The sequence below is a fragment of the Calonectris borealis genome, chromosome 1 (assembly GCF_964195595.1).
Source record: "Calonectris borealis chromosome 1, bCalBor7.hap1.2, whole genome shotgun sequence".
Classification (NCBI taxonomy): Eukaryota; Metazoa; Chordata; class Aves; order Procellariiformes; family Procellariidae; genus Calonectris; species Calonectris borealis.
The window spans coordinates 64,924,510-64,940,409 of record NC_134312.1 but is presented as its reverse complement, the minus strand read 5'-3'; the positions used below and the strand labels follow the sequence as shown (position 1 = coordinate 64,940,409).

The 15,900-nt window shown below is 47.0% G+C and overlaps 2 protein-coding genes across 3 annotated transcripts in view; both read right to left on the bottom strand.

The window, feature by feature from the left end:
• Nucleotides 1–5,037, bottom strand: part of CREB3L2 (cAMP responsive element binding protein 3 like 2) — a 76,366-nt gene extending 71,329 nt beyond the window's left edge. The window contains exon 1 of the mRNA XM_075158211.1: nucleotides 4,894–5,037. Within this exon, the coding sequence (XP_075014312.1) occupies nucleotides 4,894–5,001 (108 nt within the window). The 5' untranslated portion in view covers nucleotides 5,002–5,037. The remainder of the gene's footprint in view (nucleotides 1–4,893) is intronic.
• A 7,700-nt stretch (nucleotides 5,038–12,737) lies between these two features.
• The window catches only part of LOC142085799 (single-stranded DNA-binding protein, mitochondrial-like), a 19,864-nt gene continuing 16,701 nt past the window's right edge, over nucleotides 12,738–15,900 (bottom strand). For both annotated transcript variants that reach the window (XM_075158149.1, XM_075158157.1), the window contains 4 exons: nucleotides 15,283–15,426; nucleotides 14,523–14,610; nucleotides 14,216–14,304; nucleotides 12,738–12,903 (listed from right to left, as the gene is read on the bottom strand). In XM_075158149.1, the coding sequence (XP_075014250.1) occupies nucleotides 12,857–12,903; nucleotides 14,216–14,304; nucleotides 14,523–14,610; nucleotides 15,283–15,426 (368 nt within the window). In that variant the 3' untranslated portion in view covers nucleotides 12,738–12,856. The remainder of the gene's footprint in view (nucleotides 12,904–14,215; nucleotides 14,305–14,522; nucleotides 14,611–15,282; nucleotides 15,427–15,900) is intronic.

The following is a 15,900-nucleotide window of genomic DNA, read 5'->3' as shown; positions in this document are numbered from 1 at the left end:
CACCCAACCAATATTAAAAAAAAAAAAAAAACAAACCAGAATATATCAACACCAGATTTTAGAGAGACCTACATGCAGCCACCGCAAAATAAGATACAGTCAGCTCTACGTCCATACATGCTGCGGTAACCACAACTTTTAATTAAATACACACAAATTGTAAAAATCAATCACTGTCATCCATTTAAATTAACTATTGCCACTGCCATACTCCGAAAACTAGAGGCAATCCCTGGCAGCTTGTTCAGAGGCAGCATTTCTGCAGAAGTCATCAGAATACGAAGTAACAGCAACCATCGTTTTTGTGGCAGAGGAAATGAGTCACAGCAAGCTCCCAGTGAGGTTCGGAGGCTTGTAATGGGCAATTTTTATCTGAGGAAAGAAGGCCGGCTCAAAGTTTCCCCAGCTCGTCTTAGATGATGATCACAACCCTGAACTCCGGTATCACTGAACACTAACCTTCAGGGGCGGATCACTTTGGTTTTGCTCTGGCAGGGAGACAGCAATTTGGTAGCCGAGGCCTGGGACGCCTCCTCCACCCATACCGACCTACACTGCTCCCATATTCCAGGGTTGAGCTGCCCACAGCATCACCAGCGACACGGCAACAGGCTTGCTGAGCTCAAACACCCCTCAGACGATGGCATCAGCAATGTGATATTCCAGGCATCTGAACTTTTTCGTATGAGCTTCAAGTTCAATAGTCAGGCTTTTTAAAAAACAAACAGTTTGGACTACTTCGCATATGAAGTATCTTCCAGTTAACCACTCATCATCAAGACACTCAGGATGTGACATCTGGGAATTTAGTCCTAAATATTTAAGCCAGTCACTGCCCCCACATACCTGTAGGGCAGGTGCAGTTCTACATCTGCCATGCCAAGATCACAATCATACTTATATTCAGCTGCATTTTGCTACCATCTGAAAGCAGCAGCCAGCAGCTAAAGTGTTAAAATAACCATGAAAACAGGGGAAAAAAAGACTGCCTCCTCAGTATTAAATAAGGAGTTTTTAAATGTCAAAGGTTCATAAGAACCATCTGCCTTTCAGCTACCATCCAGCAATGGGACGGGTAGTTGGCATTTCACAGCATGTCTGTCAACAGCCTTATCCGTCTGCATCAGATCCGGCATTTGTCACTGAAGATGCTGTCCCAGCTGGGCCACGTACAACTGCGGATCCACTCCAAGGGAGACCCACGACCGCAAGCAGAGCTCTCCCACTTCAAGCCCGCCTGCGTGTTACGGGAAGTAACAGCAGCAGCACGAAGGTGAAGAGTTTGCAACCCGGCCACGCTTCTGCTCCCTTTGGGTAGTGGCAGGCTTTGCGCTTCCTTTCCACTTGACTGCCAGGAAAAAGAAAAAAACATATAATAATAACAATAACAATACTAATACCTTTCACAATGCCAGGGTATGGTATTACCGACACACAATCATAACAAGCTACAGGGCATACGAAGATTACATATGCAGACATGTCACATACGCCATGAACACACCTCTGGGAAACCTTTCAGCCTTTTCTTAGATGGGAGACTAAGCCACTCTGGAAAAATAACTGCTATAAAGCTATCTGGCATGCAGGTGATTACTATAAACCATGAAGACTTTAATGAGCCACCTCCAGGACTGCTGCCTGCCAACACCAGAGCTGAGCTGCTCCAGGTCCCAGTCTCTCCCAGCACAGCCAATGACATCACCGACAGCACCAGCGGAGCGAGGGAACCGCTCCTCACGCTGCTCCAGGCACTGGTGAAATCATCAGCTGTTAAAGAGAAATATAAATCCCTGGGAGGCTGGATTTCCGCCCTGGTAATTAAGGCAGGCTGGAACAGTTTAAAATAGAGGTCAAGTTTTTAAGCGTATGCATACTTTCACACTTGTCTACTAGCTTCAAATCAACCAGACCCAGGAACAACCTTTATGGCCGTAAAAAGGTTAAAATTTAACTTAAAATACACAAAAGGCAGCTGGCACAGAATTCTCACCCTCACATGTTTGCGCACACAGGTCCAACTGCCGAAAGACATGGATCCTTCTTCCTGCTTGTGAGCTCTCCCCTCGGTCATTGTCTTCTCCCTCCTCCCCCTCACCAGTCCAGCTCACGCTCCTAGGGCTGCGTGACTATCCCAGGCGCCTTTCCTAAGCCCCCTCAGAAGTTTTCCTGAATGCAGACTTGCACATCCAGCTATGGGACGCTTCAGGAGTGTGCAAAGACCAGAAGATGCCATAGGACACGTGTTCCTCAGCCATAAGGATGACAGCACAGGTGGTGGGCACTCATGCAGATAGAGCATAGGAGGGTCTGCCCATCACCTTGATCTTTTCAGAAAACACTCTGCAATAAGTTTACAAAGACAGCAGAACTCGCTGGGTCAAACCCATCCTCCCAGATGGAACACATAAGCCAGGAGAAGAACAGATGTTTCATCTAGAGGGGTTTTTTTGTTTGTTGGTTTTGTTTTTAAAAATTATTCTATGAAGCTTTGGCCAGGGGTAAATGGAGAACTTGTGTTTCATGATATCAAGCACAGTATTTTCCTCCACACAGCAGGATGCACTTTGCAAAAGAAAAAGTTCAACAGGCAGAAACCTGTGGTTTTTTCCCCTCCCAGAGAATGATAATTTCAGAAAACTTCCCTTTTTTTCCTTTAAAGATCCTAATACCCCACTACACCTACTTTATCCATAGCACTTCATTGCTTTTTTTTTTTTACTGATAGCTTCCTTCAGGAGAATTCCAAAAACAACAACAAAGATAAATTGATTTCACACTTTTTATTTGATTTTAAGGTGGTCTAAAGAAGTCTCAAACTCCTAAAAAACCCCAATCAAACAAAAAAAACACACGAACAAATCAATGGTAGAATGTTACTCCCAAAGGGGGGCCACAGCCCAAGGTTTTGCAGATCCAGCTATGCGCTGCCTCTTGCAAAACACACATCATTGTAGCATTTGAAGCTTAAAATCCCCAATAAAACTTGAAAACAGCAGAGGGAAAAGCACCACATTTCCGTCTACCAGATGGTCAGGATGTTTTGTTTGTCAAGCTACATTTAAAACCAAGTCCCAGGCTCCCTGAAATAGGGCAGAACACACATATATCCGTGTCACTGCAGCCACAAGTTCTAGCCCAAGCGCAAGATCTCCTTAAGGGCACTAATTAAAAAAAATATGAGAACACTAAATAAGAAAAAAGAAGTTAAGAGTGGCAACTCCATTCTCATCACAAGGATCCAAACAAAGCAGGAGGAAGTATCCCGGCACAACTGTAAAATCCGAGTGGGAGCACTCTCCAAAGAGCCTCTCATTTCATTCACAACGTTCCTCTTGTTGAGGAAAAAGACTATGTCTTGTTAAAGAAAACACACAAGAAAACAGCTGTTTGAAGGAAGAGTTTTCCATTGTTAAGTGTTCCTGCTGGCCCTTTAAAAAAAACAACCCACCGTAACATATGATTGCTTTTCCCCACATCTACCAGAAGATACACATTGCGCAAGAAAGCCCAAGAGTTTTCAAAGACAAAGAAGCCAAACAACGTTTAAAGACAGTCATGCGTGCAGCAGGCTTGCTTCCTGCTGAAACGAGGTTTGGAGCTTGTGACGGACACGATCCCGGATCAGTAAGGCCACCACATACAACAAATAAGATCTTCCTTGTTTGCCTTTCAAGACCAAGATCTCCACGCAGCGCCAGCACGCTGCCTCACCGCACATCGTGCTCTGGGATCACCGCTGCTCCCACGAGAAGAGGTTGGTCCTCCTCTGTGGGGTGACTGTATTCGCACATCACTCTCTTAGGTGCAAGAAAGAGACGCAGAGCACGTGCCAGCACCTGCCAAGCACCTTTCCTCAGGCACTCTGCCACATGCTCGTCACCACCACCACGTTACCCTGGGTCTCCATTCGAGCACGTGCTCGACAACTGCACCACGCTTGACTGCCCTGGGCCTTGCACAAACAGGGGACTGGAGGGACTTCGGAGGACTCCCAAAGCAGTCCAGCTCAGGACTTCCACTTGGGATTTGCACCTACACAGCTTTACGAAGTTGTACCTCTGTGCTTGCAAAAAGCCTCCAGATCAACAGAGAAACAAGAGAGCAGAGACAACAAGACGCGTTTCCTGGGGATTGTCCTACCTGTGCATTTTGCACAAGCAAATCACCAAAACTTCATGTGCCGGCCCTCAAAGCCACTCAAGCAAGGATTTCACCAATGTCTTTAAAAGACCGCTCATAGGACGAGCCGGGACCTCCTGCCGCTCCCTTCCTGCGCTGGGGAGTGCCGAGAGAGGCTCGCTTCGGAGGAGGAGACGCGGCCGGCGACTCTCGATGGGACCCCCGGGAGAAGCAGGCAGCGCTGAGGGGAGGAGGGAACCCCGGCCGGGAGAAGGGCTGCCCGCGCTGGGGAGGCGGCGAGGCCTGGGCTGGGCCCCCGGCCTGTGCAGGGGGACGGGAGCGGCGGGCGGAGCGAGGGGTGCGAGACCCCGGCTGCCAGGAGCCGCCAACGGCTGCGCCTGGCCGCGGAGGGGAGGAAGTTGTGACACAGACGGAGCGAGCCACGGCCCCGACGCCTGCCCGGGGGCACCTCGCTCCCTCGGCGGGACCAGGCCCGGGGAGGCGGGAGTCCCGGGCAGAGGCGGCGGGAGAGCACCTGTTGGCCGAAGGCCTACGGCCGCGGCGCCACTACCCGCCCGGCAGCGACCCGCACACCCGCCGGGACACCCCACCCCAAGGGAAGGCCGAGGGCGCCCGGCACGACCCTCGCCACGGCCCCCCGCAACGCGGCCGCCCACGGGGGGCGTCTCGGCCGCCCTCCCCCCCGCCCTCCCGGCGGCTCCGGCCGGGCAGCGCTCCCAGGAGCCGCCCCCGCCGCCCGCCGCTCCTCACCGTGTGGCACAGCAGGGTGTCGGGGTCGGCGGGCTCGCACAGCTCGCTCAGCTTGCGGTCCCAGTGCAGCAGCAGCGGCTGCTCCCCGCCGCTCTCGCACACCTCCATGGCGGCCGCAAGCAACGGGGCAGCCCCGCCGGCCGATCCGCCGCCCCCCCACCTGGCTCGCCCGCCCCCTGCCCACCCGCGGCGGCCGGCTCACGCCGCGCCGCCCGTTCCCATGGGCCGCGGAGCCGCTCGCCCTCCGCCCCGCTGCCGGGCCCGGCGCCGCGCTGAGGCCGCGTCCCCGCCGCCGCCGGGAGTGTGCGGGCGCCGGGGCGGGCGGGTCACCCCCGCCAGCTGCGCGCCGCGCCCCCACCGCCCCGCCGCCGCGCCCCGCCCCCGCGCCCGCCTGGCCACGCCCCCGCAGCCGAGACCGCCAATCGGGGGCGAGGAGCGCGGCCGGCCGGAGGGCCGCGCCCCAATCGGCGCTCGGCCCTCGGCCCCCGCAGGGCTCCAGCTGTGGAATGTGGGCGGGGGCTCCCCCGGCGCGTCACGGCAGGGGGGGAGACCCCCGTGCCCCGCGCGGCCAATGGAGCGACGGGGGCGCCGGGAGCGACGGGCGCGCCAGCCAACGCGGCAGCGACAAGACTGCAGCCTCCGCGCGCCGCCCCGCCCCCGCCGCGTCGGGTGTGTGAAGGCGGGGGGCTGCGGGCCGGGGCGGGCCGACGGGGCTCGGCCGGGCGCGCAGCGGCGCCTGCTGGCCCGCAGAGCTGCCCGCCGCGGGGCCGCCACCGCCCCACCCTCCCCTGGCGCCCGCGGCCCCTTCTCCAGCATCCCCCCCCAGCCCGCCGTGGCCGGCCCCCCGCCCCGGTGGCCGCAGCGAGCTGAGGCGAAGCAAGGGGCTCCCGCCGGCGGGAGGCGGGCGAGGCCGGCCGTGCTTCAGTTACGAGGGGAGCGTTCAGGGGGAACCGGCAGCCTCCGGCCCCCGTCATCCCCTCACCCCCAGCACTGCCGGGTTGACATCAACTGCAGCGGGCTCACGGGGTTTGCGGCTTGAAGTCAACGGCCATTCGGTCCTCCGATGTAGCTGAAAAGGAAGGATGAACGTGGGCAAACGCTCACGATTCGGAATGGCCGAGCACAGCTTACCTGTTCATGAGAGAAAAGACGTGTCAGAACGCACCTCGTGAAAACCAGCTGCTTTAGGGTAAACTGCACTTTACAGTCCGGGCAGCCAGGGCATTTGGGGCAAGGGGAGCTCCGTTGACTGACTGATACCGTTCCCAGAGAGCTAATCGACCAGCAGTAAAAATAATCCCAGTCAACGGGAAATTCTGATATTTTAAGACTTGCTTTCGTGCCAAGCTGGGACAACGCTGACATTTCATCGTTCTTTAAAAATGAAAGATGCCAAATCTTTATGAGTCAAGAAACTGGGCATTCTTCAGTGCTTCATTTCAGCTCCTGGAACTCAATCAAAGCATTTCGCTTGGGTCAGTTCAACGCTAATTGGCATTTCCACGCGGCGTTGTGCATGAATCGTAATTGGATTTCCGATAAGTTCTCTCTCTTCTATGGGTCGGACCTCCCATTTAGACTTCATCTCTTGTGACACAGCACTTCCATTCACTCACAGAGCAAATCCTTGGGCATCCTAAGTGATACAGCCCGCGCTAAGGAGAGCCTAGACTAGCCCTCCGAGGACAACAAAGTCATAAGGGCTTCCCATCAGGCACAATGGCAACGAGAAGAGGAAAAATAATGGTGACTTTTTTGGGATTGACCCTTTAAGATTTATTAATCTTTGTGACTGGATTAAAAAAAAAATTAAAAAGCCTAACAAAAGCTACATTGTTTGGTGAAGAATATGAAGGGAAAATCCTTAACTGCCCCAACCAGAGATCTTCTGCAAAGATGAGTTATTTTAAGTCATTGTGAAACAAGTCGGTCCAGTATATGCCCTCAGCAGCGCAGAAAACATCTAAAGCCAAATTACTAGCGCCTGAATTACTACCTACCACTTTGGCAAGCCTGACCGGAGGTACAAACTTCTTGTGTCCTGGCACTGTCAGGCACCATTGTCAAAGCAATTACATTGTGCCAGTCTGGAGATGCAGATTGTGAAACATGTAAAGGTCAGTTCCTTATCCAGCAAACCTTCGTGTTTTCATTGGATGTGTTCTTACTTTCAAAGCTTTTGTGGCCTTGTGATAATCCATTTAACAAAAGGCTCTCCATCACTCTGTTGGCTGACATTAGATCCTTCTAAAATTACTGCTGTGACTAGAGAATTTCTTTGGGCTGCAGCACTAAATTAATGTTTTGCCCGTGTGAGAAGCTTAAAGGGAAGAGCGATGTTTGCCTTGCAAGCCAACAAAATAAAAGCCGCCTTAAAAGAAGAAAGAAGGTGCTGACTGGGTGACTGCAACTTCATTTGCTGAACACACTGAGGATGAGGGTCTCCTAAGGACTGGTGTTTTACCAAGAGTACTGGGCTGAACTTTCTCGTCCTAACACATTTCTCAGGAAGAAATACTTATTTACGAAACAAGTTGCACAGTACGTACGTCTGTTGTTCCCCCTCGGGTAAAGTGCTGATGGGAAATCAGGCACCCTGGGTAAACTGCGTGCTGCTTTCCCCCATGGTTTCCACTCTTTCTGCATCACATAAAATTGTGTGTCTCTCCCCTCTGCACTTCCCCAGGGCTTCTCCTGTAACGTTGGTACTGAGGCACGGCTGCCACTGTGGTACACAGTGCTGCTGAGTATTCATAAGCATCTTGGAAGATTTATTTGGCCACTGAAATATTTATTTGGCCACTGAAATATTTTGATACACAGAGACTATCCATTTCTGGGGCTATTCACCAATATAAAACATGATATTGGTAACTAGTGACTAGACATTGGTAACTGGGCATCCTGCCCAGTTCCTGCCATATTATTAAAATTAGTGTTCAAGCCTACATCTCATTTTTGAGCTTCAACGTTTCTAAAACAATTCCCTGTGCCTTTGTAAGGAAATATGACCGATTCTCCCTGTATGGTGGCAACTAACAGCATATAGACCACACTGAAGTTTTGTGCTGCAGCACCAGTTCTTCTTGGGAAAAGAAATCTGTATTAGCAAGTTTCTGCTAAAAATTGGCAGCACATACGGGGTACCAAAAAGGAAGAGACAGAAGTGGAGGAAATTAATCCTTTCCAGAGAATATTAACTATTCGGTGTCCTGATACAACACATGGGATAGCAGTCTAATGTGTCATGCGTTGCTGCTCACAAACTGAGACTACACCAGAAATCAGGCACTGTGAAAAGCACCACAAAACCAGCAAGAACATTATACAGACACAACTGTCCTCCTAAATTTTTCCCATATTGCTTGTAGATTTGAATAGTTACTAGCATGCTGAAAATCAAGGCTGTTTTTCCATGTTTCATACTACTAGAGCAGCTCTAGTAGTATTTTTAAGTTCCAACTCATTTAATTCTGACAGCATTTTGATTTCTCCTTTTGTGTGATTTCTCCTTTTGTGTAAGACCATCTCCTCACCACAGACTTCTGAACTGGGTTTGAACTCACTCTTCAGTACAGGGGGACAGTGCAAAAATTGACTGACAATCTACAAGAAGATAAAAAGGTGGGGGTTTATTATCTGCAGAGATAGGGCTGAGGGGAGAGGAGAGCTCAGCTTTCTTTTACTGAGCATTCTGTCACCTTTCTGCAAGGAGCAGAAAGCCCACACAAACATATAGAAAACCCACACAGAAAACCAAACTAGCTAAGAAAGAGGAGACTGTTAAGGCAGAGCTCCAAACAAACACCACTTACTTTAAATATCAAAGAAAAAAGCCAGCAATAATACAAGCCTAATAAGTCACAGAAAGCCTGGCAAAGGAAAGGTGCTCTCTTTTCCTTGCAGATCCGGGTTACAGAAGCCGTGACTCCTGCAACCGCATCATTACTCGGTTCTCGATCGGGTCAGTTGCACAAAGGCTCATTAAATATTTACAGGTGACATTTTTCTGACTTGTGACAACCAGGATCGAGATAACCATCCGTTTTCTACAGCCATTCTGTTCAAGTAAGTTTGAAAAGTCAACCAGCGAGAAAAGAACAGCAACAGAGCCTACAGGATAACAATTGCTAGGTTTTTGACCAGCTACAAATGAAAAACCTTACCCCTTGAAAGCCATAGAAAATGGCCATAGTTAGAGAAGGTTTCTTCAACAACCTTAGCACCTCTTAAAGAGTACAGGGCACAAACTTCAGGACTAAGAACAAAGAATGACCAAGCGATCAATTTCTAATCACAGTAGTTGCTGAAGATTGTTCTGAAATGGCAAAGTATGGTAATGAGCTGATTTTTTACCTGGGACATAAAGCAACAAGCAGAAGACAGAAATCTCACACACAGTAACACACATTTCCCACAAGAGGATGTCTCCATAGAAACCCTGTGAAAGTTGAGTTCTTTGTGTGTCATGTGCAAACACATTACTTGCACTACCCAGTACCTGGTAATGCACTTACAAAGCAAATTTCTTGTGTAAATGAGATCTAAATCTCATTTCTCCACACTGCTGTGTGGAGAAGCTCACCATCGCTAAGATAAAACAGCTACCAAGTTTTAGTTTGTACGTACAGACATGCTCAACTACTTGGCAAAAAGGCTTCCACCACAGAAATTTCAGAGTTAAAAATAGAAGGTGTGCTTGAGAATAATGAAGTTTTCTTCCCACAATCCTGGCATTATATTCCTTTTCTGAATACTCGTGAAAGAAGTGGGATCGCCAGTACTGGGGAGAGCCTACTACTAAACCCACATAATTGGTACACTGACAGAAACACAAGCTCCCTTTACCAGAATATTCCTACCTCTTGTACCCAGGGACTTCTCAAAGCACTAATTCAGCTTTCTTGCCTTTGCAAGTCAAGGCTTTTACCAGGCTCCCACAGGCACTGCTGGTCTTCCCAGCAGAGCTGGGACAGAGCTCAAACACCTACCCCCTTCATGCAGGGCACCGTGCAGTCACCAGGACACAAGTCTTTCGGCTAGGTTAGAACCCAAGCCAGGTACCTGCTGGTAAAAAGCTCTAGTAATTCTGTACCAGTCCAAGCCCTCAGTCATTCTTAATTCATCCTGTTATTCTGTCCACAGAAATTACGAGTCGTGAAACAGAAGCAAGAGAAGATGCTTCAGCCAAAGAAATCAAGCCCCACTTCACTAAAATAGCCCTCTCGTTACCCTCCACATTATGTAGGGTTGGGCGAATTGTGTCTGTGTTCCAAAATAGAGGTCACACTTCAATTAAAGTTGAAAACATTCTTCGCTGTGTGACACGGGCACAATGCCCATGGCGTCTTCCTCAAACAAGCACAGGAGAAGAGGGTTTCCTACACCTTACACCAGACTGACAGAAATAACTGAGTAGCGTTGAGCTGCGTTGCAGACCAGAATAGTTCTGCTTCAGGGCTGTTAAGCAATGCTCCAAATACTTGGTTAAAATGCTCTGTCATTTTAAAAAGAAATCATCTCTATTTTTCATCTCTTCCAATCTATCTCCATAAATGCATAAAATAAATTCCTTGTTAAGGTCAAACACTTCTAAATGTCCCAGTTGATGCAAGCAATCAGGGTTTGCCTAATCCAGTTTACACAAGAGGTTAACACGGACAAGCAAAAGCTGAATGCCATTTACGAAAGGACAGGTGGAAAAATACTCATTGCCAAGTTATAAACAAGGTATCACTGTATTTAACTCAGTAGATACCACTTCCATTCTTTAACATTTCCTCACAGAGCAAGTATCTAGCCATAAAAAAAACCCAACCCAGATGCTATAGGAATGCTGATTTCACACCTGGTTTTCTTATAACCAAAATTACTTAGTTACAGATTAACTTTGGCCCATAGCAGCAAAGCAGACCTAAGAGGTGAACGCACAACATACCTTTGCCACTGGTTATTTTTGCTGTAACTATGTCTATCGCTAATGCAGAATCATTTGTGAAAACCTACCCTAATGCACAATTGTGATGACCACTCAAGATACTGGAACGCTTTTCAAACAGCGTGTTCTCAAACTAGATATGTGTTGTCTTTGTAGCAGGTCAATCTTTAAAAGTGTACCAGGCAACTTTAAATAGAACAACCGGAAAAGCAAGAGAAGTTGAAGTTCACGAGCAAATATTTTTCTTTGTTGGCACCTAATCCTATACCGTGTGCTAGCTCAGCTCTGTCCCCATCCTGAGCCAGGGGCAGAGATTAGCGTGCGCCATTCAGCAGGCACTGAGAGGAGTTCTGGCAGTTCTGGCCGCTCTACGTGCAGCAGTGAAGGGAATCATCACCGCCACTTCTACTCTGAGTTCAGAGTAGAAAGCCAGTTCCCAAGCTCCAAAGCAGATGCTGTCATAAGCTGTGTTGAGCTCCACCACCACAGCAGAGTGCAAAAAAGGAGGTAACCACTGAACAAGCAGAGGCTTAGCACGTTCACTCAAGGCCTCCTAGATATGAAGAAAGCTTAAGGCAAACCCCAGCTTTCAGCTAACGGGAAAAATTTGTGTGGACCAAACACAAACTGTATTGGGATCACTACTATAGAAGTGCACCGTCACAACTTCTCCCAGCAGTACAACAGACTCAGATTGAACAAGAAGTAGCGAAGGGAATTAAAGTCAGAACTTCCTATTTAAAAGGACACCACAATCTCCTGCGGATAACAGCACATTTAAGTAGCTAAGAATTTCCAGTACATCTAACACCTCTGTATGCCAGTGACAGGGGCTAGGATACTCGTTAAAGCATTAACTTCAATCAGAAATAGATGTTGAACTGAAAGAATTGAAGTTTTTGGTAGTACTGACAATGCTCATAGAGAGAAGCATAAACAAGATCATCATTCTGTAGGGGGAAGAGCTGCAAAAGCTATAAATAAGCATGCTCTGTACTGGGCTTAGAGAGGGATGAGATACAAAATCCCACCAGCTTTGAAGGCAGGAAATTGTCACTTCTAATGTTTTTCTTTCCCTGTTCACATCACACTGTATCACAGCGGGAATTTCACCACTTCTCCATGTAATAGAATGAAACACCTTTTAGTTGTGCAATTTCTGACTAACAATACTAATAAATCTCAGTCTTTCTGACAATAAAACAAAGTTAAAGCAAAATAAACACCACTCCCACATTAACGGAGAATCCTGGACCAGGAATGTTTTTCACGTGCTATTGCAGGCCTCTCAAAAGGAACAGCCAAGGCAGTCATTCCTCCAGCTCCTCCTGATGGCAAACGATAGGCATAGCACCCTAACAAGGTACTGGGATGAGAATGTTGATGTCATCATAGAGTCATCATATGTCACATGCCATAATAATGAAGACGTAAGCACATGACCAAAACAGGGTTTGGTGAAAGACAAGACCTGATTTGATCAAATGCTATGATCAGTGGAGGGGCAGACGCAAATGCACAGGCGGCCTTCTCCAGGTCCGTGACACAGAAACTTCGAGCTGAGCACCAGTATAGACCAATGGCTCTGGTTTAAACTTACCGTCTAATTGACTTAGCTAAGGAAAAACGGAGAATGACATCTATAGAACAGAGGAGGGATGTTAACAGTGAGAGGTGATCATGCTGTCAGGCCCCGCAAGACAGAAGAGAGACTGTTAAGGCATCCAAGGATATAAGGTTTGAAAATGGCTGAAGATGCAAAGGGTGACTTCCATTTATATATTCATCAGCTCAAGAATTAATATAGCTGCCTGAGTTACCTCTTCTCTTAAGAAAGAAATCCAAACGATGATGAACAGAGAGAAAGCACACAGGAAGACAAAACAAAACACACACAGATACCCTATAGATATCAAACATTTTATTTATTTTTTAAAGAAACTACAGCAATATACATGATTACAGAATTATGAAGCACTGTAAAACACAAGGAATGAAATGGCCTGGGTCCAAGCACTAACGACCTCACACCTTTTCTCTCATACCACCATCGCTCAGAAAAATTACATTATCTGAAAAGAAATAAAGAAGATTTAATCTTCAGGATTGTTTTGCCCTGTTGCAAGCCTGCACACCCACAAAGACAACCTATTTGTGTTAAAATAACCTGCATAGACCTGTATTTCAGAACAGAATATTTCATAAAATAAAACAATGTCGGATACAGGGTTCTTGCTCTATCTCCCCAGAAAGCTGACAATTCAAGGCGACCATATATACTGTGAAACAAGTGTGCTAAATCTGATGATCACAGTCAAAGATACGAAACATTTTAAAACAATGGTTTAATTCTTTGACTATGATCTCTATCAGTTACAGCTTATTTCCTTTTTATTTTGTAATTTTCAGTATGCACTACCATGTCATCCATCTATGGGACTATAGGAAGCTCGTATTTCATCAAGCCTCAGTAATTTCTAAAGCATCTTGAGACCAGGGATACAGAACATGAAGAAGAAACCATTAGGATAAATACTAATTAAAAGAAGAGACTTGCTTCTCCCCTCCAGCTATTTATAAACAGCAACCTACAGCACTGCTAGCTGAATTGTTCATGTGAAGTTTGATTACTATTGTTTTAAAGAGGCTGTACAGCAGAAACATCCAGAATTGTGGTTGTATTTTTTCCATCTCCTCTGGCGCAGTTTTTTTAGATATACTTGTGTAACAGAAATGTTTGCTCTACTACCCAATTACTTTAGCCTTCCCTCAAAAGCCACAAGATAGTGGCTCTACCCACAGAAAAGATGTAGAATGCTCACGCTACAAAAAAAAAGGAAAAAGTTGAGTTTCCCAGTTCTCTTCTTCATTGTGTCTACCCAAGGGACAAGTCTACTCCCTATCCATTCTGTGCTCTTCTTACCACTACTGGCTACCAAACAGAGGTCTTACTAAATTCTCCATCAAGTTATCCCCACATAAAACATCTTTCACAAACGGAGGTCCTTAAAATTGGTGAAGCCTCTAGTCTTAAGCAGGAAGAAAAAATTTCCTGACAAAGCTACTGAACAAACTCTGCTTAGAAAAGGAATCTGCCTGACCTGCAGTACTACATACCAGTGTTCTTAAAACACACAGTATCTACCTGCTGCACCAACTGGTTTGTGCGAATAAACTATGCAAGAGTTTGCAACTGTATGCTCTCATTTTCTGTGTCTTCACAAGCAGTGCCAGAGGACATCTAGTGGTACAGCCTATTCATTCTCTCAAAATCCCCAAGCGTTGGATTCTGAGGATGAAGACAAACCAAGCTCTATTTCAAAGGTCCTCCACCCCCTCTCCATTCTAAAAGGGCAAGGTAGGCATTGGGATGTTGTTCCTTACCTGCTATAATTGTTGTGGCCTGCCGCCTCACATTGTTTTTATCTGTATATTCACCATAGTCTATCTTCCCTTCAACATAGATTCGAGCACTGAAAAAATGAAGAATTTGGTTCTGGTCAGAGAACTGTACAGCTGTTTTCTCCTCTGTATCTGATTCCGAATACGCATTTTGCCTCACTTGTTTGCAGCATGTCTACTAACTTATTTTATGGCACTTCTATCTTAGTATAGCTCCTGGTCACCATAATTATTACATCAATCGATTATTAAGGCACTAAATCCTCAACCACGTTTGTTATTCACTTACCCCTTCTTCACATACTGATACGTAACATCCCTGAGGCCCGGTCTGAAGACAGAGATCCTGTGCCATGTCGTCTTCTGACTGATATCACCTAAGTTACATAAAAATAACAAAGTTGGATGCCAAATCCTCTTTTTGACGCAAGACGCAGAAATTAGTTTCAACATGTTGGTGTTCTCAAATTATGAAAAGTGATGTGAAAATAGAAGTATACTAGCACTCGATCTCCTCTCCATACTAGAACTCAATGTTCCACTCATCTGTGTCCAAATGAAAGTATCATGCAGAAGCACAGTTCAAATCAAGAGATCGGTTTTCCTGGAAGCCAGTGCTCATACTAGAAGAATTTTTTTCCCCCTCACACACTCCGCACTGAACAAAAGTTAGAGAAAAACGGACACCTGTAGCTGCAGACTTATGGAAGTATCAAACAGAAAATGTATCGTTCTTTTTTCTCCCCTCTTGGAATACAAATTAAAGTATGGAACCTGCTACACCTCTGGCAACCCCAACAATGAAAAACTGCCAACTCAACGCTCCTTCCTCTCCTCCAGAGGAAGGTCAACATGCAGATCTTTATTCAGTACATGCTGCTGGGGATCAGTAAGAGACACAAAAATGCACCAGCATCTGTACTGACCTCAGAAGAACTTCCTGCCCCCAAGGGATTTAAAGGGCAGCCTGAAGACAAAGCATGGTGCTACTGAATATGCAAACATGACCTCAGAAGTCAGGAGAAGCACGGTGCTCATTGCAGACTCACCTCCCTGGGTTGTCTCACTGTCCCCCCCTGTTCGCCACATCTCATTGGTTGCAAGAGAAAATATGGTAACGGGATTTTTTCCATCCACTTGCCTCATGATAGGGTCCTGCCCAACCCGACCAAGTAACTGGACACGATTCATGGCTGAAACGCGAGAGAGTAAATACACATACAAAAGAATTATGATTCTTCTAACCATGGCAAGTGATAAGTTGGCAGCTTTTGTCATGGGCCAGAACAATGACTTTCTGCACCTCCTAATCATTTTTCAAGCTCTTGTGACTTTTGGCTTATTCAGGCCCTGGAGATGGTTGACTGTGCGTGTACTATCATTATCACTGCTGAATAAGCTCATTTAGAAAGCTAAACGGTTCTTTTTTCTTTCTGTTCCTTTGTCATCTTTTTCACAGACACATCCATATGTCACTTGAGATTATTTTGCATTTACTTATCTTGACTTCTATTTTTTCATTATGATAAAACCGTAGCATTGCGTTGTTTTGTCCTTAAAACAACAAAGTTGCATTACTACACCCCATCCTCTGAATTACAGGGTCACTAGTTTTTACACAGGTACCAGGACCGGGTGGACACAATTTATTCCTTCTCCTCGTTGAA